The sequence below is a fragment of the Danio rerio genome, chromosome 18 (genome assembly GCF_052040795.2).
Source record: "Danio rerio strain M-AB ecotype USA chromosome 18, GRCz13ab, whole genome shotgun sequence".
Classification (NCBI taxonomy): domain Eukaryota; kingdom Metazoa; phylum Chordata; class Actinopteri; order Cypriniformes; family Danionidae; genus Danio; species Danio rerio.
In genome coordinates this window covers 22,113,051-22,140,754 of record NC_141038.1, presented here as the reverse complement: position 1 = coordinate 22,140,754, position 27,704 = coordinate 22,113,051, and the positions used below count along the sequence as shown (strand labels likewise).

General features: G+C 36.6%; 1 protein-coding gene across 5 annotated transcripts; it reads left to right on the top strand.

The window, feature by feature from the left end:
• The first annotated feature begins 40 nt into the window (after positions 1-40).
• On the top strand, positions 41-27,704 carry bcl2l13 (BCL2 like 13). Of its 5 annotated transcripts, none has more exons than XM_087292165.1 (7): positions 41-119; positions 1,092-1,274; positions 9,930-10,031; positions 10,132-10,288; positions 10,580-10,652; positions 10,762-10,890; positions 23,661-27,704. In XM_087292165.1, exons 2-7 carry the CDS (start codon positions 1,151-1,153, stop codon positions 24,534-24,536), a joined length of 1,461 nt encoding a protein of 486 aa, XP_087148291.1. In that variant the 5' UTR covers positions 41-119; positions 1,092-1,150; the 3' UTR covers positions 24,537-27,704.

Here is a 27,704-nt window from a genome sequence, read left to right as displayed (position 1 = left end):
CATGTCGAACGTTAAACACTTCGCCATCCTACAGTTGTATAGTTACTTAACTGTGAAAGAAACCGGGTGAGCACGTTTGTCACCCCGCTTTGAGAGAACAAATTGTCACTGGCGCAGAGGTACGATATATCCAAGCTAAGTCACAGCATGTTCACGTTAAACCGATAGCATGTTATGTTATGAGTGACACTAACAGGTTATGATGTTTAAACTTTAGCGGCTAGCTGAATGCTCGGGCATGAGTAGGTGTGGCGAGCACGCAGAGAGAGCTTCTGTGCGTGTCCGCGTGCGTTACATTGGACACGATGTTCTGGTAAATGTTGTGGACTTCATGTGTACAAATATCTCAAGCCAGTTGGCACTCTTGGGACATTTGCCTGGCGGAATGTGTGTTGCAGTGCTGTAGGAACTGTCCAGTTTTGAAAGGGTCATTGTGAGAAGAACTTGAGAAACTTAAGGTTTGACTGTGTTGGTAGGGATGTTGCATGTGAAAGAATTCACGTCAAACAGTCAAGGGTTTTGTGACATTATTTTACATAAGTTAACCGTTTCTGTAAACTGTTACACATTTATAAAACTTAGTTGATGTTATGTTCTTAGGTTATGTTTAATAACCCATCAAAATGTATGTAGCGTGTTGCTATTTCTTATTGATGGTAATGCATTAACTAACACCACTTCCTAATGAGATTTTATTATAAAGTGTGTCTTTCTTTTGCAATGTTATTTGTTTAAAAATGTATGTGCAGTTAAGCAGTAAACAAAATAATTGTAGAGTTCTAATTTCTGTTATGTCTGTTAAAATAATCAGTATCATTTACAACCACCATTATTGTTTATAGTTTTTATTATCATGATTAAACTCTAGGCCGAATGACAGTCGCAAACACTTTTGCTCAAAGTTGCGATAAAAATGAATGGTGAGGCTGGCAGATTCTTCATAACATCTCATTGTCATTCTCAAAGTCATTCTAGTGAAGTCATAAGAGTTAATATACACATACTTGCTAAAAATGACTAAAACATAGTGCATATTCCCCTGAATCGAAAGTGAGAAGATTCTGGTGTTAACTTTGTTTGTTTGCTTCTAGGACTTGTGAACACTGTCATTTGGTCGTGCATGTCTCTGAGAGCCTGACGTTTCTCTTCAATGGCTGCCTCTGGCTCCTCCACCACAGTGCCTGAAGGATTTCACTATGAGACCAAGTATGTCATCCTCAGCTACCTCAGCCTGCCCTCGCCATCAAGATCAAGACCCTCACATGCGGCTGAGGGTAAGAATTCACAACCACAAGTCAGCATGTGGTCAAAGATAAGGTGTCCTATTTTGTCTCTGCATTAGGTTAAATTGACAGAAGTTTTTAAATAACTTGTGTTAAAAAGATATATAAATTAGGGGAAATAATGTTAAATCGTCAGGATGTCCGCAGGGCCTTAAAAACTATCAAAGTTGATAAATCAATATAGAGACATTTAAGGCCCTTAAAGTATAAAGTCTTAAATGCTATTTTGCAAGATATTAAATGTTAATGCAATATGTGGTTGTATAGTAAAGTTTGCCTGAATTAATTCTGCGAATATCAGGCTGTTGTGTAGTTTATAAAGTCAATAATATCCGGCTAGATTTTACATAATGCTGTTTTGTTTACTGTAGTAACCAAGGCAACAGTATTATTTCTGCAATTCTATAGGCGCCAACCTGCTGGATTAGCTAGATTTAATAGATTTTTATTCAGTATTTGAATAATGCTTTAGTTTCTTACATTAAATTTAGTAAATATACTGTATGTTAAAATCTATCCAGTGTTTCCGGTTAAAAAGGAGATTTATAAAATCTTAAAATGAATGGAAAGAGTCTTATTGAAAGGTATTGAATTTCACTCTCTGATTCCTGTATATACTCTGTAAGTGTAACTGATTTATTTGTGTAATAATATAAAACATAATTATTTTGTACTGTACTTATCAATAGCCCCTTTCACACATACAGACCTTTCTCGGAAAATTGCCGGCAATTTCCTGGAAAGGTTGTATGTGTGAACAAGCCCTTTTTGAAAATACCGGTAAATTCGTTCTGGCTATTTTCCGGAAAGAGAAGTTGTAACATTACCGGCAATTTGGCGGAATGCTGCGCTGTGTGAATGCAGAAGGAAGATTCCCGTAATAAGCGCGTGCACGTCTAGAACGTGCTGACGTGAGACGTCTGCTTTAGCCAATCACAACAGTCAGACGCATTTACGTCCGCGCGGTTTGTGAGAATAAAAACCTTTGAATATTTTTCCAGACACATTTAGCTGCTAGAAGTTAGTCAGATCATGTTTATATGTTCTTCTTTATGTCAACTGTGTAACAAATCATCGATGAGATGCTTATGTTTGTTTACCTTCAAGCTTCAGCCTGTGAGCGCCTGCACACGCACATATTATGAACATCTCGACATGCCAAAGTGATCCTGCGAAAGTTGTTCACTATATTGATCATCCACAGAGTTTGTAATTTAGTCAAATGTTAACAAATACAAGCACAGCCGTTTAAAGCTCATTTGTGGTGAATGATGTCAGAATTTATCTGTATTTTGGAATGGATGTGTGAATGCTCTTTTCCGGAAAATTTCCGTAACGTCCTCTCCTGTGTGAACAGCGCTTTTTTGAATATACCGGTAAAGTCGTTCCGGAAATTTTCCAGAAATTTACCGGTATCACTGTGTGAAAGGGGGTAATGTTTACAAGAATAACTATTAATGCTGCATTTTGTTGTATTTTAAGTGTTTAAAGTCTTTTTTGCAATTGATTAGTGTTTTGGGGCTACACTGTTATATTAAATAGATAGTTGTAATATTTTATCACACGATTCTTGTTTGTTTGATGTTTTTACATTAACATTGTAGTGGGTGTCTTCCCACTTTTGTAAAACAAAAAGTGTAGGTTAGTCAATATTTGCTGGGAAGAAATCAAGTGAAACACATTCTAATGAAGATACATAATTTAGAATAATAATTGTTTTGATGGTCTTTTTGCCTTTGACCCACATATAAAATGCCTGTCTGGCAAGAAACAAGTTTCATTTGATCTCAGGGCAATGTCAGAAGAATGCACTTCGTCTTTATACCAGAAAACAGGAAGCAGTTGTGTATTGTAATGTGGCCAGAAATCACATTTTCTGTTCGTGTACATGGGAAAAAGTTTGCAGCACAGTTTTATGTTGAAGCAATGGAACTAAAGCAAAATGGTGGCCATAGACAACTATGTTCAGTGGTTTGAACACAATTTTTAAAATTAAGCTATAAATGACCCAATGTTGCATGGAAATTGCCTATTGTATGTGCTTAAGAGAAGAAATGCTGCATTCACATGCTGTCGGAATGGGCTATATGCACACAGACGTTTTACTTTAACCAACCAGCCTCATCGCTTCCGGTCAACTGTCATTTTATTATAAAATTGCCACATTTAAGGACTGGTCTCTTTGAATATCAGCAATCTTCACTGCCTGATAGATATACAATATAAAGTGGGTGTCAGACCAGACAAGAAGCACTGAATTAAATTAAAATTTTCCCTGCCATGTCTTTAAAATCTGACAGTTTATTTTACCCCAGTATTTTCAATGGAGTTTCTGCGCTGGCCTGCTGATCCTGACAGCACTCATGGTTGCGCAGTCTTTCATCTTGTTTTACGCTTAAACAAATAAATGAATGCTCACGTTTATTTAACTGAATGTAATATTAACTGAATAGTCACATTAAGCTTTCACTGGAAGTTGATCATAGGCTGAAAAACACTAGCTGTGCATATAGCCCATTAGCTGATTTCCAATTTTAAAGTCTGAATCCTGAAATTGTTGCATTGAAGTGCTTTCAAGAATAGAAAACACAAAGTACACAGAGTTCGTTCATGCATTTTTCTTGTTGGCAGATATATAAACATGTTCATTCATTGCAGTGGATTTGCAACTTGCTAACTGTTCTGAAAAATGCTGAGTAAAATATATACAGACCATCGAATGGTTATTTTTGAAAATAAACAAGGCTGATGGCAAGAGAAAGCAATGCATGTAATATTGGAAAATGTATGTTGATGATGATGTCTGTTTTAATAATGAGAGATTTGATTTTGAATAGATGAGTGGGAGTTTCAGGGGTGTTGGGCTATTTTGGAGTGTATTTGTTAAACAGGAAAATTGTAGTGTATGTTATATATGGTTGATATTTTTTATTTTTTATTTTTATTTTTTTAATACAAAAACAACGCAAGACAAAAACTTTAGCTGACTCCCAATTCATATAATTTTTCATTTCTGAGTTTGATGTGTAATAAAAATTAAACATTTGAATTAGAGAACTCTAAACCTGAAAACTAAAAAGTCTCACCTTAAAATGTTTTTTAACTTCTTAACACAGTTTTCACAGTTTATATTGGTGTCAAAATAGACAAATTAACTACCTGCTGAATATTAGGGTTCAATATTTTAAATTGCCAGGCGTAAAAACGTCATTTATAAGGAAACGCCTCATGCTTGTTTTTTGTTTTGATGTGCTGCGTCAAAACCTTTTCCACCAATCAGATTGGCACTTTTGTTCATATGCATGGAGCTGCTGAAGTTACAGTAAACAGCACTTGGAGGCGCTCAAGCGCAAAACTGTCAATGTGAGCGCACATTGAAGAAGATGCCCAGAGGCGATAAAAACATGGAGCTGCCTATTGCACTGGTGAACAATAATTATTTATTCATCGCTTGAGCTGGAGCTGCTACTAGAACAATCCATGCTTGTTTGAATCGCCAATAATTTTAACAAGAAGTGTGTCAACTTTCTGTCTTCTTTTGTGTTAGAAGCGGGTAGAAGCTTAAAGTTGTCTAGCAGCATCTAATGTCAAGGAGTGATTTTTCATACTCTTCTGCTCGACGCCAGTGAAAATCGCTTAGGGTTTGAACCTGGAAAAACGTCCCTAAAAACGCTGACTATAAACGCAAACGAAAAGTGTCCTGGGGCCTCATGTATTAACGCTGCGTATGCACAAAAACTTTGCGTATGCCAGGTTTCACGCTCAGAATCGCTCACGTTTGGATTTACTAACGATGAACTGAATGTGGGAATGTGCGCACCTCCATGGCAGCTTTATGGCTGGCGTACGCACATTTTTTTGTGCGTGCCTGTTTTATTTCCATTGGCGACTCCTAGAGGCAGTTGTTTTAAATTCCTCTCTACAAAGTGTCTGAGCCTTGCAATGGCAGCTGTATGAGACGGGTTCATCTAGCAGGTATATAAGGTTTCCATAGCATGCAGTTGACCAGCTAAACATTAAAGCGCAATTTGCAGCGGTCGCCTGTTTTCCCAATGTAATCTGAGCTATCTACCGCACGCACATTGCTATAAAGACACTATCTGAAGATGAATTTGCATACGTGAATCAGAAACATTTCCATTCAATAAATGTGCAAATAAAATATGATGCACAAACTTATTAATGATTCCTACTTGTCTTTCTCGTGATAAATAGTTGGCAAAATCTGATATGTAGCGGGGGGAAAAAAGAAGAAAGAGTTCATAAGACGCTGGATTCGAACCGAGTTCATGCTTGAACGTGTCAAAACATGTTGACATGCATCTTACGAGCTGCGCCACTGAGACTGTTAAGGATATTGCAACATTTTACACCTATAAATCACACTATTTCTTTTCTAATTCACTCAGTGCGATGTTCAGACCCAACTGTGTTAACCGCATCAGCTAAACTCTCCCACTCTATTTTTTTCTTTTGTTGTTAATTCCGGAGAACAAACTTGCAAATAACACCGCTTTTCTCCGGTCTACCTCCGAAAGGAGCCCCTACAATTCACATTCTGTTGAAGGTTTCTCTTCTTGCTAGCTTTTGCCTTTGCTTTTTCGTTGGGTTTTGCCAAAGTAGAGTCATTTGCATATTCATACGGGGGAGGAGGCAGGGAGGGGTTTTGTGCTCGTGCATGTTGCGCTCAGTTTCACGTTCATTCGGATGCACAAAAGAATATGTGGGATTCGGCGTACGCAGTGTTTCATACATCTGAATTTTTTTCTGCGTACGCACATTTACAGCTTTGTGTGTACGCAATGTTTTAGTAAGATTTCCACGCAAGTCTTCGTACATGAGGCCCCTGGTGTGTACTTCACTACATTGACGATGATTGGAAGCTGTGCCAGAGATGTGTTGAGACGGCATATTTTCCATTACATTAAAACTATTATTTACATTTAAATATTTGTAATAAATAAAATAATCATTCATTAATCAGAATCGAGTCAAAATATTCAATTAATCAAGATTTCAATTTTAGGCCAAATCGCTCAGCCCTACATGTAAATCGAATTTATATAATGTTTTAGAATTCAACATCCAATTAAAGATGCAAGCAGCGATCAAAGGGACCTCGCACCAGGGCTCACTTCCACCTGGTTGACAGAGAGCAGTGGATGAGTTTAAAGAACTTCTTCGATGGCTACACAATGAACTTTGTAAAGCCCTCATGAACATGCCCTTTGAGGAAAACTTTAGATCTTCACAATTTAGTATCGCCAAGTCCTTTAGATAATACCAAATTTTGATGTTGATCTAATCAAATCCTTTTGAGGAGTTTGTTAAAGTACAACGCCTGGAAATGACAAAAACTGCACTTTTTTTTTTCAGTGGAAGTTAAAAAATGTCAGACTTTCAATTTTTTGTAGGTATGGTATGTTTGAAGTGTGTGCTAATTTTGATATGTGCGTAAAACGTAGCTTGGGGCCACTTCGTCAAAGTGCATTGTAGGCGCTGCTGAGCCATTTTGCCACACCCACTTCTGAAACCCTAGTCATTTTCGTCACTTCTGGCTAGTGTGCAAGGGTTTGTGAGTTTTCAGGCATGTTAAGACCCTCAAAAATGCGATCCATTTTATAGAAGACGAAGAATAAACAGAAATTCCAATAGGACCTCATACCACCGGTGCTCAGTCCCAAATAAGTAACTTATAAATTGAAAATAAAATTGGTCCTAATTTTAAGCCCTGCAGCACACCATAGTTGATTGTAAATATGCAATTTGTAATAGTGTTTTTCTTTTGCAGTATTTAAATAATGGCTATATCACTTCTACTGCTAAAATCCATACAGCTTCTTTGCTTTGGCTGAGGTTAAAAACTTTCATTACAGTTTCAGTTGCTTGTAGAGTTTGTCCGTACATACTGAGGTCAAATTCCTTGTCAAGGAGTCTCCATTTTGAGCATGGACTGTAACTCAAGGTGCTGCATACTCTAGTGCAATTAGATTGAAATATGCCTGCAGGTATTGCAAGTAATGTATTAACAAATCCTTTAATGTCTATTCTCACATGGCTGTCCATATAAGGTTGGCAGATTTGGTCCAGTTATGCTTCATTCTGTTGACCAATTCTCACCGTATGCTTTTTAGTAGGCTCTATATGATGCTGACTCTCACATAGAGTATATTGACTTCTTGGTACATGCATGTATTTATTTGTTTCATCTATGTGTAGACTCTTAAGTCTTTGTGGACTTTAAAAAGTGCACATACATAATGTCATTGAGCGTTAACATGGTTGACTTTAACACAGAGGATGGTATGGGCTTAAGCTGTCTGTTGGAGATTTTGGAGCCTTGGGCACATCAGCGGTTCAATGAGGAATGTCCTGCTCTGGTTTTCATTCAGTCAGCTTTGAAAGTAGCTTCTGATCCCTCTTTCCAGTCGACCCGCTCTGCACTCTGACAGACTGTCATGTGCGATCAGCGTTGCCTTGTTCACATGCCACTGGTTCTGAGTCAAGCCCAAACCTGACCAAAGACAAACCCAGCCTGGGAAAGTCGGCGTGAGATCCGGACTATTATTGTAATATTGGTAGCTTTTTTTATTGACTGTTTTTTTTTATACACACTCATGCTCTTGCTCTCTCTGTACATGTGTCCCACTCTTAATATTTTATCTTTTGTAGTCATTTTGTGGTTTGGAGAGCAGAATGTTGAAGCTGCTGCTCTCTGAAAGCCTGTCCTTCATGAAGACTAAATAATTTACTATTGTGTGAATGAACAGCCTTGCAATGGTTTATGGTTTTACAGAAAAGCCGGTTGTGTTACAAATACTGTATTGCGAATTAATTTTTATATGGTATTAAAATATAATGAAGTAAATTTGTAATAACGTATTATCATTGAGAATAAGAGGATAAAATGCAAAAGGAGCTTTAACTGAAATGCCTAAACATGAGAATTTTATATATATACACTCTTTTTCCATGATTTATCTTCATGAAATCTCCATTTTATTGATGTTTTTTTCAAAATAAATTCACAACTAAAAGAAAATGGTTCCTGGTTTCCTAAGTGGCTGTTTACTTTGCTTATTAATTAAATCTCCCCCTGAGTTACACTCCAATATTTTTGGCTCACATCAGCTTTTTTAAGCTTTATTGGTCATGCAGGAAATTATTCAGCTGATGTTTATGATATTGAAAGTTTGCAGGTGGGTTTTTTGCTTAAATTTTTATGTTAAATAATCATTATTCATGCTTACAATTAGCAATACTGATGAAATTAGTAATAATGGGTAAACCTATGTTTTTTTAAAGTTTTTTATAAAATAGAAAACAATGTAAATTCACATTTAAGTCAGACAAAAAATGTGTTTTTAAGCTTGAAAAAAGTGTAATGTTTTTACATTCAGATCTTCTTTTTAAGAAAAACATTAACCATCATATATTTTAACCAAGATTTACAGAAGATACCAACTAAAATGTCAGTTGTTTATATACCAAAATGAATCTTATTATGACATGATTTTAATCTAAAGTAATTAATTTAACCTCTAATTAACTGCACATTTGGGACAGAAATCCCTTTGTTTAAGTTTTAAATAAAACTTAACAGACTTTAAATATAGCCAACCATAACAACCAACACTGATTTGATGGCATTTGTTTGCCAATAAAGCAAATTTACTTTTAGCTAAAGGTAAGCTTTAGGTAAAACTAAAGTTATGGTCATTACACTGAATGACACTTTTGTGGTTTGGAACATTCATTTTCTTTTCGGCTTACTCTCTTTATTCATCAGGGGTTGCCACAGCGGAATGAACCACCAACTTATCCAGCATATGTTTTACACAGCTGATGCCCTTCCAGCTGCCACCCAGTACTTGAAAACATCTTCACACGCCTCATTCACACTCATACACTTCGGCCAATTTAGTTTATTCTATTCAGTTATAGCACATGTCTCTGGACTGTGGGGGAAACCAGAGCACCCGGAGGAAATCCCCGCCAACACGGGGAGAACTTAAACACTCCACACAGAAATGCCAACTGGCCCAGCAGGGACTTGAACCAGTGACCTTTTTGGTGTGAGGCAACAGTGCTAACCACTGAGCCACTGTGTCGCCGGTTTGGAACATTATTTAACCCATATTCTAATATTTTGTGGTTGAATTAAGGAAAAATTAAGTAGTATGTCAGTAAATAAAATCACTTTTGTAAGTTTTATTTTATGCAAACATCAAAATGGAATGACATTGTATACAGTATATACTCTTGCTCTACGAATAATATAGTTATACAAATGAATATTAAGCAAACTCATCTTTCTTAAAAAATCTAATAATAAATTTAATGGAAAAGTGTGTGTATCATCTCTTATAAAAAATCTCTTAATAAAATATGAAGTTGTTCTTATGTAATTTTGTTTATGTATATTGATCTTGCCATGAAATAGCCATAAGTTGCTGATGTGGCAATAAATAAATAAATTTTGAAAAAATGGGAAAAGTGCACCACAATGACACAATGTATGACTGGATAAACGAGAAGTCAATACCGAAATGATAGTAATTCATAACCTGCATTTACAGTAACTGAGTTGGATTTTGGTGGGGACAAAACAGTTTTGTAATAACTAAAATTTATTATTCTTTGCAGGAGAGAGCCATTCTACACAGGAAGTGGAAAGAGAGCGAAACAGCAGCCTGAAGAAACAGATTGAAAATGAAATGAAGCAGCTGGAAGAGGAAATTGCAGCCTGTAAGATTTTTTTTGTTTGTTCTTTTTATTATAGTGCATTTTATTAATAAAATAAATCTGGAATCTCTAAAGTCATCTGCCTCTCTCTCTTATTTCTCAGCTTTTTCCAGGACTGGTTTTGATCAGCACATTTCCCCAGTGTTCAGTCCAGCCAATCCAGAGAGCTCCATAGAGGACAGTCTGGCAGTATTGGGGGACCGCGTCTCTCGGGACCTGGACACACACCTGTTTTCCGCCACTAATACGCTTCTGAGCAGGTCATTAAAAAGTCTAGTGAAAATTTCCTGGCTGTTTTAGTCTTTGGAAAACAAAATCTAGCAAATGATGCTCTATTGGCAGAGGTCTATACCAGAAAAATGCATTGTGTAAACAGCCTGCTCACAGTTGTTATAAGTTATACGACACGTTAAGTGAGTTCAAATGACTATTCTTGACATTTAACTTAAATATTGACTGAAAACTTTCAACATATGTCATCTTGATGTTTTTAGAAGACCCAAATACAGAGAAATGTCCTAAGTGGTGATTTTTGTATGTGTCTCATGCAGTGACTTGAACTTCGAATGCTTCAGAGCAGCAGTGGACGAGGTTTCCTCTCACGCTCAAGGAGGATGGAGCAAGGTAGATCAAAACACATCAGTGTAATCACACACGCACAATACCCCCAGAAGAGATTATGTTTTCATAAGTGCTTAATTTTTGTATTCCGTGACTTTGTTGTTCTGTTTAGGTGTTGGTACCTTTAGTATTGTTACAAGCCCTGCAGGCCAAGGGTCAATCGCTAGAAGCTCTGCTCCAGTGTGGTTTGCGTTACCTTGAAGAATCACAGGCAGACTTCATCATTCAGCAGGGAGGATGGGTAAGTGACTAATACAGTTTAGAGACTAAATAATTAGCCCTGTGATATTTGAAGTCAAATATTTCCTTAGTGATGTTTAACAGCCATATTTCCTACTATATTTTTCTTCTGAAGAAAGTTTTATATTTTTTAGTTTGCCTGAAAAAAAAATATTATATATATATATATATATATATATATATATATATATATATATATATATATATATATATATATATATATATATATATATATGTGTATATGTATGTGTATATATGTATGTGTATATATATATATATATATATATATATATATATATATGTATGTGTATATATATATATATATATATATGTATATATATATATATATATATATATATATATATATATATATATATATATATATGTATGTATGTGTATATATATATATATATATATATATATATATATATATATATATATATATATATATATATATGTATGTATGTATGTATGTATGTATGTATGTATGTATATATGTATGTATGTATATATATATATTTATATATATATATGTATGTATGTATGTATGTATGTATGTATGTATGTATGTATATATGTATGTATGTATATATATATATTTATATATATGTATGTATGTATGTATGTATGTATGTATGTATGTATGTATGTAACGGAGGCCAGCTAGCGAAGTGTTATGAAGGTAAACTTCACTCCTCTGACCTCAAAAGATACTCTAGTGACAGACACTGGTCATGGTCTTTAGCCTCCTTATTAGAGCAACCGACTCCCATACAAAGAATCGCCCGTTCAATTCCTGCTCAGACGGGGTTGGGTGCAGTAGGACCAGTGGGGACTCGTCCGGGATGGGAGTGAGGTTTAGTGGGGGAGAGTGTAACTGAGGCCAGCTAGCGAAGTGCTATGCAGGTAAACCTCACTCCTCTGACCTCTAAAGGTGCTCTAGCAACATACCCTTGTGCCATGGTCTTTAGTTAGCCTCCTTGTTAGAGCAACTGACCCCTATGCAAAGAATCATCAGTTCAATTCCAGCTCAGACTGGGTTGGGTGCAGTAGGACCGGTGGGTTACATATATAATTGGCTACAAAACAAACCACTGCTATCCAATGACTTTTGAATGATTAATTTAACTTACCTAGTTAACCTTATAACCTAGTCAGACATTTTAAAGTGCACTATAAGCAGAGTATTTTGCAGAGTATCTTGCAAAATAACTAGAAAAATATTGTGTACTGCTGTAATGGTTAAGACAAAGAAATTAGTTATTAAAACTGTTATATCTCCACTAAACAGCACTTGAGAAAAATTGTAAAATATTTTAACTATTTCATAAAAGGGCTAAAAGTTTCCCCTCTCTCTCTCTCTCTCTCTCTCTATATATATATATATATATATATATATATATATATATATATATATATATATATATATATATATATATATATATATATATATATGTGGCACAATATGGATAGTATTGTATGATCAAGTATTATATCACCCACAGTAGTTCTGTATAATTATGACAAAGTTTATCGTTTTTAGCCTTTATAATTATACACAGAAACTAGAGGATGACACTTGTAAGTTTCACTTCTTTCATGAATGCGTTTGTAAACTTCCCCTAGCACATTGCCACCATTTTGAAATGTTAAGAGGTATTTAAGGCATTTTTTAGGAGGGTACTGGTGCTGTGTAAGCAGTAACATGCAGATCAAAGAGAAATGAAGTAAGAGAGGGAAGAGTGTAATAAAGAAAAGTGAAGCACGTCTGGGACATGTAAACAGGAGTTATTGAGGGGAAAGCTATTTCTGGATTTAACGTAATCTGCACTCGCAGATGTAAATAAAATGTATGGATGCACGATACCATTTTTTGTAACCGATCCAATCCCGATACCAAAATTCTGAGTATCGACCGATATAGATCCGATCCCGAAACTGTGCCGTTTTTTATTTTTTTAATTTTTTTATTTTTTTATTAACATAATACAGTTTCTATAGTTCTGGTGATAAACTCAAATACTCTATCTTCGTTAGTAAAAATAACAGACCCATAGGCCTACTGTATATGACAGATGGCACAATCTAACTAAAAACATGATGCTTGCCATAAACAATGGGCTACATTATTTGAGCATTCGTTATGACATTGATCTGTGATCTTTCTTTTTTAATATTAATATTTTTCTTTGAAATCTGTAATAGGCTACTACTATTGTCCCTAATCGTCAGTAAAATAACCAATCGTTTAGCAAAGCCTGATATTTTCCTGCAGGTTTGAAGCAGACTAAACTAATCCTTCTCAGGCCAGTTTTACTTGATAAACATTCCCTCGCCTAAACTCGCCGTGAGTGAGATGAAGAAACTGAAAGCATGTCTGAAATTATTTTTTGTCTGAAAAATTCATTCATTCATACACAGAAATGCCAACTGAGTTGTGTCTGCGCAGCCGGTACATGAATGAAGTGCTTGATACATCAGTGAGACACAGCCCTCCCATATCTGCAGACACTTCCAAAATAGCAGCACAAAGGGAAGAAATCAGTGTGTAAAAGATCTGTCCAATGTATAATTGAGCCTTTTCTAATTTAAAGTTTCAGGTTGGCCTACTTTGTGTATGAAGAGCAGGTAATAACCATATCTACTCCAGTGTTGCAAATGCAATATGCTGATATAGCAGACACAGCGCAACATGATTTAGAAACAGCAATGTACTCCTTGTTGCATGTCAAAATTAACCCATTTAGTGCAAAACTAAATCCATTTCTTCACTGATTATTAAAACTAACAGGAACCAATAGTCTTGGATAAAGTTTCTCGTGTTGTCATGAACCCGACACGCAGTTTGAATTGTGAATGAATGGAGAACGATTGACAGGCGCAGCGGCGGGAAGCGCTAAACTGAACATGAATTTACCTACTTGAATATTCATCTGTGCTTCATATTAAACTATAGAATGGCTTCTGAACATTTGGGATGTAGTAGGCCCACATGACAATTTTTTTTAGTGCCTTATAATAGGCAACCTTTGTTTGGCTTATAAATTACACCGAATATAAGCGCACTCGTAATATTTGGTATTGCCCAGCTGTCTGTTCAGTTGGGCAATACCAAATCCAGCAATTGCACTTACTGTTTACTCACCTTCAAGTGGTTCCAAACCTTTCTCTTTTTTTCTGTTGAATGCAAAAGATGATATTTTAAAATAATATTGAGAACTGAAAGCCATTGACTTGCATAGTAGAAATAATAACATGGAAGTCAGTGGGCTAAAAGGTAGCAGCATTCGTCAAAATATCGTCCTGTCTGTTCAACAGAAGAAAACAAATTTACAGTAATTTGAGGCTGAGTAAGTAATGACAGAATTTTCAACTATCCTTTTAGGTATATTTTAGGTAATTAGTTATAACAGAGGGTTGTAAGGAAATTTGGAAGTTTGGCATGGCCCCCTGACTGAGAACGACCGCTCTAAATGTACCCAAGGCAAAAATGGAGTGACCTTTCACTGTGTTTTTCAAGACTCTTGTCAGAAGAGGGAGCCAGAGCCGTGCACATATTTTATAATATGATATTACATATTTCAGCTGTTGGTGGATAACAACATTGAAAGCAGCACGGTGTGTGTTGACAAACAATACTTTATTTGAAATGTTTCCTCAAAGTACCCTTTGAAAACCAAATTCCATGCAATTAATGCAACCCAGTTAGTTTTTAAACACATTCTGCTTCTACATAATAAGACAGCCAAGTCTTACGTTTTCTGTACAGTTCTACCTTTCTCTATTCATGCACAGTGCTTTGTTTTTATGGTTCTTCTGTCAGATGATAGTGAGCACACATACGTCATATTATTAAAAGGTCAGGTCATAATAAAGAATTACTCTTTAACTTAATGTTTTGCATAATGTGCACACTCAGCTTATCGTTCCCGCTCAGCTTATCGCAATAACTATTACATAATTTGATAGTTCAAACTGAAGATTGCTCCTTTCGGAAGGCTATCTTTCCCTCATGCAAATGTTTTATGGAAGTTTTATTCTTCACATGCATGTCAGATGATGTCATAAAGCTTGAAGAAGGTCTTGTTTGTTTATGACGTCCTATATAGGTCACACTGTATTTGAGATGAAAGCCTCAGTTCATGCGTTGCGTATGGCAGCTGAAGAAATCAGTCAGAAGGATTAATTTAATTAGAGCACCGCTGGGAGGAGGGGAGATCATTGTTTTATTCTGACGCTCAGGACCACATTCCAGTGATGGAGCGACAGCTTTGGCATAGATGATACAGGACAGTTTGAATACAGGAGGGAGGAGTCTGACAAAGAGGAGGAGATCGTGCGCAAACAGACCAGACCTCCTGCTCCTGCAGACTTCCAGCCCCATTACTCCTGACAGCAACCTTTATCCTAACTAGATTCTCTCTCTCCACCACTCATTTGCTTTCTTTGCTGGAGTTCTGCACGCTCAGGAGAACAACACAGGCAGGTAGGACAGCATGTTTTAATGCTCAAGACCAGGTCAGAGCATATTTTTATGTCCATTTGCAAAACAGTGTTTTGGATTTGGGTCGTGCTCCCCATCACCTAATTTATCTGTGGCAAATGGGAAATTGCTAAAATAACTTACACTTTAATTTAGAAAGGACACTCTCAAGAGGCCGTAGTATGTAAATAGGTCAGTCAGAAAAGATTTCATTTACTGTTTAACCTATTTTAGTATATAAATGACCACATTTGGAGTGTGTTTGTTCTGCTTTTGAACAAATATTATTCAAACATTTGATTTTTGCACACTTGCAGAAGAACTGGAATCACTTTATTCTAGGCCTCGATTGCGAAACACGCTTGCAGAAGTAGTCTTGCATACAATATAGCATTAATTCAGTTTGAGTTGTTTGAATAGGTAGTTTAAGCTGAAAATATTTTTTTTTTAATGAATGAAATTCAGGGTTATAATTCCAAAATTACTAATCTTCTTGGGACATTTTTGTTCCCATGATGAATTAAGCTTATAAATAAATAAAGTAAATGAGGTTTATCTTTCTAAAGGTTGTAGTTAGAGGATTGATTATACATTTTGTAGAGTATAAAAGTTATGATGTCAATGGGATCCCCCTTAAAACATGGAGGCTTAGCATGTGTGTGTCAGTTCTGCACAACCCACAGCCATTTTGACAGCTAAAATACGTCATCAAGGACATGTTTTCAGCCAAATCATTCTGTCTCCTCTGATCATGATCAACTCTTGCAGGTCAAGGAGAACTGTTCATTACACCCCACTAGAGGAGCACCAGATATCTGATACTGTATGTGGGACATTGCGAGTTTGATTCTCTGCGTGTGCCCCCTGTCAGATCTGTGCACAACACAAAGTTGACCTTCAGGGTCTCTGCGTCACATGGCACAGCGTTTTCAAGATGGCTTGATGTGATGTAATTTGACTCCTGTTATGTTGGTAGAGACAAACCACAGCAGAGCGGCCTGTCTGTATATCAGTAGGTGTTGAGAGCAGAGCTCCAGCCACGTCAGGACGCATCACATCGCTCAGTCCAGTCGCTTACGTAACTGCGTTTCACAGGCGATGTGCTGCTCTCATCACACAAGCAGAGCCCATACGCCACCCCCGCATGCTCCAGCATAGAGGAAGAACAGAAATAAATCTGATAAATCCTCGTATGAAGTCAAAGCTGTTCTAGTTCCAGCCTCAAAACTAGTCAAAGCGCTAGTTGAGATGCTTGACTTCCTATCAGAGGATGAGAGGAATCTTTCACCCTAGGTTTCCAAATGGACAATATTAACTTTGCATGCACTTTACTTTGACAATATTAAATATTTAGAATTGTACATTTAGGATGTGTTGATGTTTTGGGTCAGACCGATGGGGAATGACTGTTGTGTTTACTAATAAATGAGCAGGCTTGTGCATGAGTTTCCTAAAGCATGTAGCAGGATGTAGTGAGTAATCTGGTGCTTTTCATGAGCACACAATGTTCAGCGTTCACAGGAATAGTTCAACCAAAAGTGAAAATGTACTCTGTTTAATCACCATCAAGTAGTTCCAACGCTTTAGGAGTTTCTTCTGTTCATTGTAAAAAGAGAGATTTTGAAGAATGTTGGAAACTGTTAGCCACTGATATCCATAGAAGGGGGAAAGAATATTTTATCGGTTTACAACCTTCATCTAAATATTTTCTTTTGCATTCAACAGGAAAAAACTCGATCAGTTTTGGGGCAAGTGAAGGGTGAATAAAGTTTTTATTGTTTATTTGTTTGTAAACTTTTCCTTCATGTGCAAGTGGTATGTTTTGCGTCCCCTCAATAGACGTGTTTGTCTTTGGTGTGGATCTTTTAATGGTGACTAACTTCAAGTGAGGTATTGTCTAATGTCGACAGTGGCTCTTATTCAGAGTATGTCAGCATTCACATGAATGTATGTGACAGTAATGACATTTTTAATGTTGCAAGAGTTATATATTGCAAATCAATGCTTTTTCGTGTTTACAATTTAATTCATATTAAAAACCTAAAAAAATACTACATTTTGAAAATGAAATGTATAATGTAATATAAAATGTTTTGAAAAGTAGTATAGTTTTTGAACAGATTTTATGCACCCCTTTATTATTGTCTTTAATATTGTACTTTTATATGATTGTGAAAGTGTTTGCGTGAGTTTTGTCTTCAGGTGAGGGTAGGTACTTTGTGTTCGGGTGGAGTGTTGTGCAGGTTCTGATCGTTCAACACAGAGGAAACGCCCTACTGCATAAGTTTATTTTAAGACAGACTCTGCACGGGACAGCAAGCCTAATCTTGCAGACAAAATCCATTTTACTTCAGTATTGCAGAAAAGAATTCTCAGTTCAGACTATGTGCATGTGGTTAATGAATCTACTTAATAATGGGTAAGGTTATAGAGGTAAACAAGAGAATGTAACATTTGATATGACCATATATATATATATATATTGCCTTGATTTATATAGCCTAAAATTCTGAGCAGAAATGCTACTTTTTTATGGCCAAGCACCGTATAACATCATTTTCCGCCATGAAAATTTCATATTTTTTATAAAACCTATTTGAACAAACTCGTCCTTGGCCTATTATCTGATTTCCACCAAAATTGAATCACATGATCTACAGACTATGCTGACCAAAAGTTATTGAATTTAAGTTGATTAGACAAACAGTTTTTTGATTAACTTGCAAACAAGTTTAACGTAGAGCTTGCGCAAATTGACTTAAGTTATCTCCGTAACACATTGACGTATTTACACCAAACTTGGTCTGTGTTATCACAACCATGATTTAAAGTTAACTGTAGCGTTTGGGGCAGTACCCCCCTTTTTTTGCTTATAACCAAAGAGCATAGATTCACCAAAAGGCAAAACTCTAGTGCGATTTGGGAAACAGCCACTAGATGGCACGGCTGCCATTTTGGAATGAAAATTCCAATAGAACAACAGCATATTATAAATCTGTAAAATAAACTATTAAATGTGCTGATGATTGTGATAGTAAGTGTTGTATTGTCGTCTTTCAGGTTGTATCTCAGCTTTAATGCTCTTTTTTTGATAAATAACTAAAAACAAAGCAGCTGCGTGGCATCACGAAAGCAATAAGATCCAATGGACGGCTGACCACTTTCTCTCCAAAATGGCGGAATGCGGGGTTGTTGCTGGCTGCTGCTGTTGCAGTGGAACGTTCTATTGAGTGTCGCCTCTTGGTCATTCTAAGCTCTTTGTCATAACTTCTCAACCGTTGGTCCAAAATTCATAAAATTCAAAACATCTCTTTACATCTAGCGGAGCATGATGAGTCGAATGATGTCTGATATTCCCAGGTCAGTCATTTTGGCTGTCTGCTATTTTGAATTGTCAAAAATTGCTATATTTAACGGACCCATTGGGAAATAATGAAAGTCGTACCTGAAGTGCTCAAAATGGTTTTATCCGCACGTTATAACGATATTTCTAAAAATGCTAATAACTTTTGACTAATTTTGCCTATTATTATGAAACTTGTCTTGATACATTCCTTGGGTTGTCCTGAAAATACAGATACCAGTTAACATTATACCTCAGTTAACTGAACTTCCTGTCCGCCAAAAATTTTTAAATGGCTTTTCAATAGTTTTGTCTGTTGTCATGAGACTCTTGCAGATTCGTTGTATCATTGAGATGTGATCATTGATATAATTTATTCCCTAATTGGCACAACTTCCTTTCCACCATCTTGAATTGGTTTGAAAATCTGTTGTTTTGAACTCTTCATAGCCATCATTAGCCCAATTTCCACCAAATTTGGCACAGAACATGCTGCCAAAAAGTGAAAGAATTTTCCAGTTGCTCTGTAGCTTGTTGGGGTGCTTGTTTATGATGTGGCTGCTGGGCTGCTTGGCTCCAATAATTGCTGCGTGCAGCTATATTTGTCTGTGATGCCGTCACTTGTTGTCTTTGTTAGCAGAGATTATTTTGTGTAAGTATTAAAAGTAACTGCAAAGACATAATTTCAAATAAATGTGCTTTTTGACTTTGTTAATCAAAATATCTATTATGGTTTTCACAAAACTCCAGTACAGCTGTTTTTACCATTGATGGCAAATGTTTCTAACCATATAATGCATTACATTTCATTAAAAATCATACTCAAGGGATTATTTAGAAGATTTGTTGAATGAAAATGGAATTAAGTGATATTCAGCCCCTGTTCTGTCAATTTGTCCTACCTTGTCAGATTGTCCTACCTCTCATTCAAAAAGCAGGTAACACATTTTGATGACGCAATATGCTACCCATCAGATTTTGCTACCAGTGTCAATTTTAATGTGAAGTAGTGTGATATGAAGCTGTAATATCGCCCTAGCCTACCTAATCCCTAACCCCAATCTCAGAACCATTCAAATGCAGTGTTGGTACCATAATCTGATGGGATAAAAAATGTCAGGACACCGGTCAGAATCGACTCCTTTAGAAGATTCCTTTTTTCCATGCTGATTATATATAAATGTAACTTCCGTCTGCATATTTTGCATATTGATTTATTGTTAGCAGGGTTATTTTCCAAACTATTTACATGTGACTCAAACAGTTGCATATGACTATTATCCAAATGAGAGACTGTATGCAATATAAAATCGTGTCAGATTTTGCTGGTCTTCTCTCTGTTAGCCATCAGATGTTATGCCAGATGCTAGGCTTTTTGTGTGAGGCAGGATTACATGTGAGACTAGATGCACATGCACACTGGAGAGTGGATTACTGGAATATCTATAAGAGCAGAAAGGTCACAGGGAGCACAGAAAGCGTCCTTTATGATGAGTAAGCAAAGGCCTGTAGCTTCAGTTTGCTTAATGCAAATGAGCAGACACATTCAAACGGTCTCGTTTTGAACGCTTGACCTAGTTTTGGTAAACATTCATAAAACCGATGCATACGCAGATATAGCAGCCAGTAGCTTATGTTGTTGGTGTGAATTAGACAACCACAACAGTTCCTGTGAATATTACCCTCATGTCTGGCTGTGTGTGTGTGTGTGTGTGTGTGTGTGTGTGTGTGTGTGTGTGTGTGTGTGTGTGTGTGTGTGTGTGTGTGTGTGTGTGTGTGTGTGTGTGTGTGTGTGTGTGTGTGTGTGTGTGTGTGTGTGTGTGTGTGTGTGTGTGTGTGTGTGTGTGTGTGTGTGTGTGTGTGTTTATAGTTTCATTTCACAAGAACTTGGCAATGTTCTTTCTCATTTTCTTGGCATGCCTTGGCTAACAGGAAAACTGCCATTTAGTAGTATAAGATGGCATATTATTGATTCTAACTGTATATCATTGGCGCTTTGCATTTTAAAGCTGAATTTGTTTAGTCAAGGCATGAGAAATTAAGCTGTATTACTTTTACACTCCACAAGCATGGCATGATAAATTAGCTTAAAGTCCTGGTAAATTTTACTTGCTGTGCTCTACTTTTAAAATATATACTATTGATAAAAGTTTAAGGTTAACAATTTCTTCTCCTGTTAAGAAAAGAACTGGCTGTGCTCTTTATTAGATTAAGTCTTAAGTCTTTATTCTAATTTATGCTTCTTTTAACCACATTCTCATGCTTATCAACATGCTTATCAGTCAATCTCTTTGCAGACAAGAGCAGGCATACCATACTACGTACAGTTTAAGGAAATATCAAGCAGGTGTTTTCGTGACTAAGAAACCACATGAGATTTATTGAAGGATATGCGTACATTGTTTTAAACCACTGTTTGCCAACATAAAGGATGTATTCCTATGAGTTAAATGGATTATTTTAATATAAATTCTAAATATGCTTTTAGGTTAACCTTTAGGTTAGGTTAACTTTTATTTCTGTTATGTTACGCAGCAGTTATGTTTTGTATATTTATCTGTTTGTCAGATTTTCAACCTGTATGTCTAACCACCTGATTACCATTCTACCTACCTGTTTATTAGAGATGTGGCAATATAATTTAAGCTTAGCTTTTAAGAGTACATGCTACTCTAGTCAAATGTTTAAATGCACACTAAAATGCCCATGATTTAGTCATTGAAGTTGGCTTTTTTGTCACAAAATAAATGTATACACAGCTCACTATGAACACTCTTGTAATTTGCTTTAAATCATAGGTCTCAAACTTGAATTCTGGAGGGCTGCATCTCTGTTTTGCTCCAACCCTAATCAAATACCGCTGATCAAACTAATCAAGGTGTTCAAGACTACTAGAGACTTAAAGAAGGTGTGAGTTGGAGGTAGTTGGCCCTCCAGGATTTGAGTTTGAGACCATTGCTTTGAACTTTGTGAAGTTTCACAAACTAATTTCGAGAGGAGCACATGATATTATTGATCGTGGCTGGTTGCCCATCTGTAATCATTAGTAAACCAATCGGATTAATCTAAACTCACTATAAATAGCCTGTCTAGTATTACTCCCTTATCTTCGTATTTTGAAGAATCCCCCATCCACCCCATCTTTGCCTTTTCCTTCTTTACAAGGGGGAGCTCTCAAGAACTACCTGATCTCGTACCTAGTGGCGGTTCTAGCCCAGAATAATTGGGGGGCCTGGGCAGAGACATTTGCTAACGTAAAACTATGTACACTCAATGTCTGATTAATAATAGCCTATGCATAGCTGAGGACTTCATATATTAACAGTTTTAAACTCTCTCTTGGAAATAAAAGTCTAATATAATCAACAGTGGACATTTTGATAGTTTTTCACAACATGAACATGACTTAAGTTGAATTTTTTTATTACTTGTGTCAATTTGGGACTTAACTTCTGATAAATGTGTGATGTGTGCAGCACCGTCACTGACAAAAGTCAAGGGAAAGCAAAGAGAGCGAGTGTGCACGACACCAAGAGTGCGCGAGAGAGAGGCCTCAGTCATATCTCCACACTCCACCGATGGCTGATCTCGCTTCTTCTTGGCGTTTTTGTTGTGACACAAAAATATGTGTTTAAATTTGGGGGGGCCAGAGGGGGGCCAAGCTTGTTGACACTGGAGTATCACCGAGCTCAGGGCTCTGTCCCGGGACAGCATGCAAAACCTTCTATTATTATCAAGCATTATCAGCTTCATAAAGCATCCTCAAAACCGTTCATAGGACTTCAGTGATTCAATCAAAATATTATCAAGCTACAAGAATGCTATTGTGCATGCACAGCAAAAAATAACTCATTTATTTAAAAGTATTGTCTCTGCACTTATGTGTGCCATGCTTGGTCGCACTGCGGACATATACCTTAGATGGCCTATGCTTTGTTTTAAACAAAGGAAGTCATACAGTGCTCAGCATATATGAGTAGACCCCCCCCACAAATCTCTCATTTAAAGTAATATTTTTAATAAAAAGCTTTACAATATTACATTTGTGCATATACATTAGATTAATCAGTACTAAGGCCAAATCTGGAGCTTAACTAACAAAATAACTTACCATAACGGTCCAAAAATTAGTAGCTCAAATGTATATGTCAGGAAAAAATATTAAATACAAATTTTCAAAAATAGCTTAATTCAAAAGAAACATAAGATATATACTATTTTGTTGAAATTTGGAAAAAATAAAATTGAAATATTTAGCTACAATTTAATTTTATTATCTTTCAGTTTCTAAAGCTGTTCTGTGACCAAAATATTATTATAGTAAATATTTTTAAGTAAAATATTTTTTGTTTGAATGCACCAAAATATATTACCCATATTCACTGAGAAATGAATAAAAATACCCATTTTCAAAATGAAGTGTACTCGTATATGCTGAGCACTGTACATCAGAGGACAGTACTTCTACATGCGTGCCCTATACTGACATTGAAGAGAAGAAACTGTTGAAGTCATTATTTTTGTTTTATGTGTAGTCTTGCAGCTTCAAAATATTCCGATTGAGCCACTGAGGCCACGTAGACCATTTTGACTGTTTTTTGGTACCTTTCCAGACATTTAACAAGTTGGGACCATTGCTGTCTATGAAGGATGAGAGAGCTCTCTGATTTTAACCAAAATATTTTAACTTGTATTAAGAGGATGAACAAATGTCTCTGGGTTTGGAACAACATGAATGAGAGTAATTATTGACAGAATTTCTTTTTGGTGAACTATCCTTTTAAGGATTATTTTAGGTTTGAGTGGTGTGTGGGGACTATAGCTGTTTGTAAATTATACAGTACCATATGTTGGTAAAAACTAAAGTAATTTTTTTTCTCTTTTATATCTATCTGTCTGTCTGTCTGTTTGAAGCAGCTGATTGATATTTCTCTGCATGTTATAGGGCACAGTGTTCAGCCTGGATGAAGCGGAGGATCCTGGCGTGATCATAGCCGAGGACAGTAACGACATCTACATCCTGTCAGGTGAACAGGCCTCAGATCAGCTCAGCCCTCCTGCTTCACTGCTGACTCTCGGAGACAGTAGTGAACCAGCTTCCTGGCAGACGGAGAGTCTTCCTGTGTCTCTGACGGGACACGAGTCTTGGGCGCAGGTCAGCATGATGGACCCAGAAGACGTCAAGAGTCTGGACAGCGCTGAAGGAGTGGCGTTGGCTGAGGAGCAGAGCGAGAACAACTCCTCGAACTCTGACATAGTGCATGTGGAGCGTGAAGATGCTGAGCTGCTGGAAGAAGCTGGAGAGACGGTGGAGGAAGGAGAGCTGCAGAGTAGCGTACTCAGTGTTCTGGGCAGTGAGAGCGAACTCGCTGCTGTCCGAGAACAAGAGTCTGCTGCACCTGAGCTGCTTGCAGAACCGGTGGTGATGGAGATCCCTCCCCCTCCTTCTCCTCCTCCTCCTCCTCCTTTTTCAGCATTGGCAGAGCAAGAGCTCCCGCCTGTCCATGCTGCTGTTACAGCCTCAATCCCCGTGCCTGAGCCTGAACTTCAGTCTCAGCCTGTTCCAGCTCCTGTGGAGCCACCTCCAACATCCCCACCTGAACCCGAAGCAACCCTGGAGCAAGAGATTCTTTCAGAGGTTGAGCTGAAGACCTCCTCCCGATCTCCAGACCTCCCAATCCCAAGTCCTGCGGAGGTGCAGACCACGTCAGTGCCACAAGCCGAGTCCGCCGAGCTCCCCGTGCTGCTATATGGCGGTGCTGCCCTGGTGGCTGTCGCTGCAGTGTTGGCCTTCGGAGCTCTAGCCTACAGGAAGAAGTAGAAAGTCCTTGACTGTCCATGACCTCGCTGTATCTCTTGCCCTGTGGTTAACGTGCTGCCACAAGCTGCACTTTATGGGAAAATAAGTACTCCTCTTATTTGTGTCATACTAGTTTGTTTTCCGTTCTCATTGCTTTTATTCTTAGGCGTAGTTCTGGAAACCAGCTTTATGGCTGGACGGGAACTTGCAGGTGCAGATTCAGGTTTCTTTCATGCTGTATTTGTGAACATTGGAGTGACCCGTTTCATGGGCTGCGACTGAGGTTTTGCCTGGATCCTTAATATTAACTAAAGAAACATCAAGGCTTCTGAATTATAAAAAAACAAAGGGATAGATCACCCAAAACACAAAATGAGCCGTTAGTTTATTCACCTGCAGGACATTCAGGTTATAGCTGATTTTTTTTTGTTCTTTAGTTGATCATTAGAGAAAGTTTTTAGCAGAAACTAGTTCTTGGTTCTTCATAATACACAAGTCAATGCTACTAGCACTTTAGCAGTCTAAAAAACATGACATTCACTGGCAAAATAAAATTAATACTTGCAGCTCCTGATGATACATTGAGGTATTATGAAGCAAAACAATCTATCTTTGCAAAATACCTTTAATCCACAGGCTCAGCAGACAGGTCCATTCACAATATATGATATTGTACAAGCTCATGTGACTCATGAACACTCAGATCTGTCTGCTGACGATTAAAGTAATCTTAGTGAAATAATATTCCATTTCTCACACAGAACAATCATGACGTTTGTTATTTGTTCATACTATTTATTTAAAAAATAAAAACATTTTTTGGGGACAACTTAATTTTTTAAGTTCAATCGACTTACATTTGTAAAAACTAATAAGCTAACTTAATTCCTTAGTTTTCTCAACACAAATAGGATGTGTGGAACCCAAGATTTTGTTTACAGTCTTTATCTTCAGAAGCCACTGGTATTCATTTGTTTTGCCTGAATATGCTTGGTTTTTTTTTGTCTTAAAGTGTTGTAGCTGCTGCATATTATCAATCACCACGAACAGTTTCAGCTCAAAATCGATTTCAGTATTCTGTATTGTAACCTGAGGGTGAATAAATTCTATTTGTTTTATGTTTGGGGAACTATCTCTTATGTTTTTTATGAGTGAACTGTATTTAATTTGATTTAATGAAATATTGTTTGGTTTTACACTAGTTTGGGTTTGTGCATAATTGATTATTTTAAAAAAAATAATTAATTAACATAGTTTTTATTTTACATTCTTATGTGATACAAGAGATGTTTCAGCACAATGCTTTCTTGGTGTGTGACACAATCCTCTTACTCCACCCTTTTATCCAACAGTCAATCACATTACATCATTAGTTAGACGGCCAATCAATAATTAAATCTCATTTTCATTTCAATATACTGTAATTAACCACACAAGAAATATTTTCCTTCACCTTTAAAAACTCTCTCTATTGCACTGGAAAAATAACATATTCACCATCATCAGTCACTTGAAGAGTTTAGTTGCGAAACCCTCTAAATCTGAAAATTTTCCCTGAAATTAGCATTTTTATCAGGCTCATTTGTGTATGTTCAGTAATGTCACTTTTATGGTAAAGATTTCTCAACATAAACAAAGGAGGCTGCGAAAAAAGTTTTATTTTCGATGGAAATTTCAGACGGCACTTCAAGGTTTTTGCATCTGAGCTCTTCGCTCATTCGTATCTACGTCAGTGCAATGCATAGATGTATATATCTATGAGTGCAATAAAATTTCGACACTCCAAAACATTAAAAACACATTTTCATCTCATTAGTTGTATCATTAGATACTCAAAATCCATGATTTACAATATTATAGCTAAAAACCATTTAGCCAAAAACACAGAAAGGTCCAATTCCTCATTCATTCTTCCTGGTGTGAGTGATTTTAATTTCTGAATCCAGAACGCTTTTCTAGTTGTTTAAAGTCAGGTCTGTTTTGTATCACCTAAGAATGTAAAATAAAAACTATACAAAGTAATTATTTAATGAGTGCGATAACCTTCTGAATAATATTATTGAAAAGATTACACACCGAAAAAATGAAAAAGAAAAAAAAAACTGCGAGTGAGCAGTGAAATTTAATTTCTGAATATTTTACCTCAGAAATTAAATATTGAGGTGCAGAACTTTACAGGCTAGAATCAGATGGATTGCATGAGTGATATTCATCTTACTAAATCAGTATTTCTACAGTCAAAATTAAAGTCTCAACGCAATATTGATTGCTTAATAAACCGTCTGTTATTCATATTAACAATATTTACTGTAAAAATAGAACAAGTTGCTCATATGAATGCTTTTGTTTGAATTCCCCTTTTTAAAAAGACTAAAAAGGAAGCCTGGGTCACAGCCTGTCGGAAAACCCCATCTCTATTAATATGTTCAAGGGATTGTCGATGCTAATTGTACAGAAATCTGCTATAATGTGAACATTTATCCTGTTGAGGTTGAAAAACTTTTTATTTTTTAGCATTCTTGTAAAGAAATCAATATTACACCAGCACAATCAACAGAGCACATGACCGAATTTATCTCGGCATCAGGAATCAGAACATCACACTAGACAGGAGAAAGTCATATTTAGTTTTCTAATATGATATTTCTAAGCGAGCGTTTTCTAATTCTGGGTCAATAGTCGTTTCAATAAAATGACAATATTATAAAACATGAAATGGTTGGGTTTTAAACCTGCACGTTTTCCGGAACAACCGAATGGGTTTTGTAATTTTTAGAATAGAAAATGATTTGCTGTGTTAGAAAATATGAATCTGTCTTTTCCAATCAAGTGCTGACTTCAGGTTTGGGGGACCAGAATGTCTCTTCAATGTCTTCTGAGCTACAGATGAGTCATTTAGTTCTCTTTGTCCCCTAACATAAAGTATTGTCGATCTTCAGCCTCTTACCATGTGCTGTTGTTTGTCTCTGTACAGCACAGCCTTGCCACTCTGCTTTCCCCTGTTGTGTGCCTATCCAAAAAGACCTTTGTCAAAAAAAAAAAAAAAAAAAAACAGGCAGAAGCAGAAGTCACGTCTACAGGCAGGAGACACCTGTGTTGTCAGTGGTTTGCAATCTCACGGCAAAGTGATTTTGTATCAATAGATGGACAAAAGCTGTGAATTAAAACTTTATTCCATCAAGAGTGAAA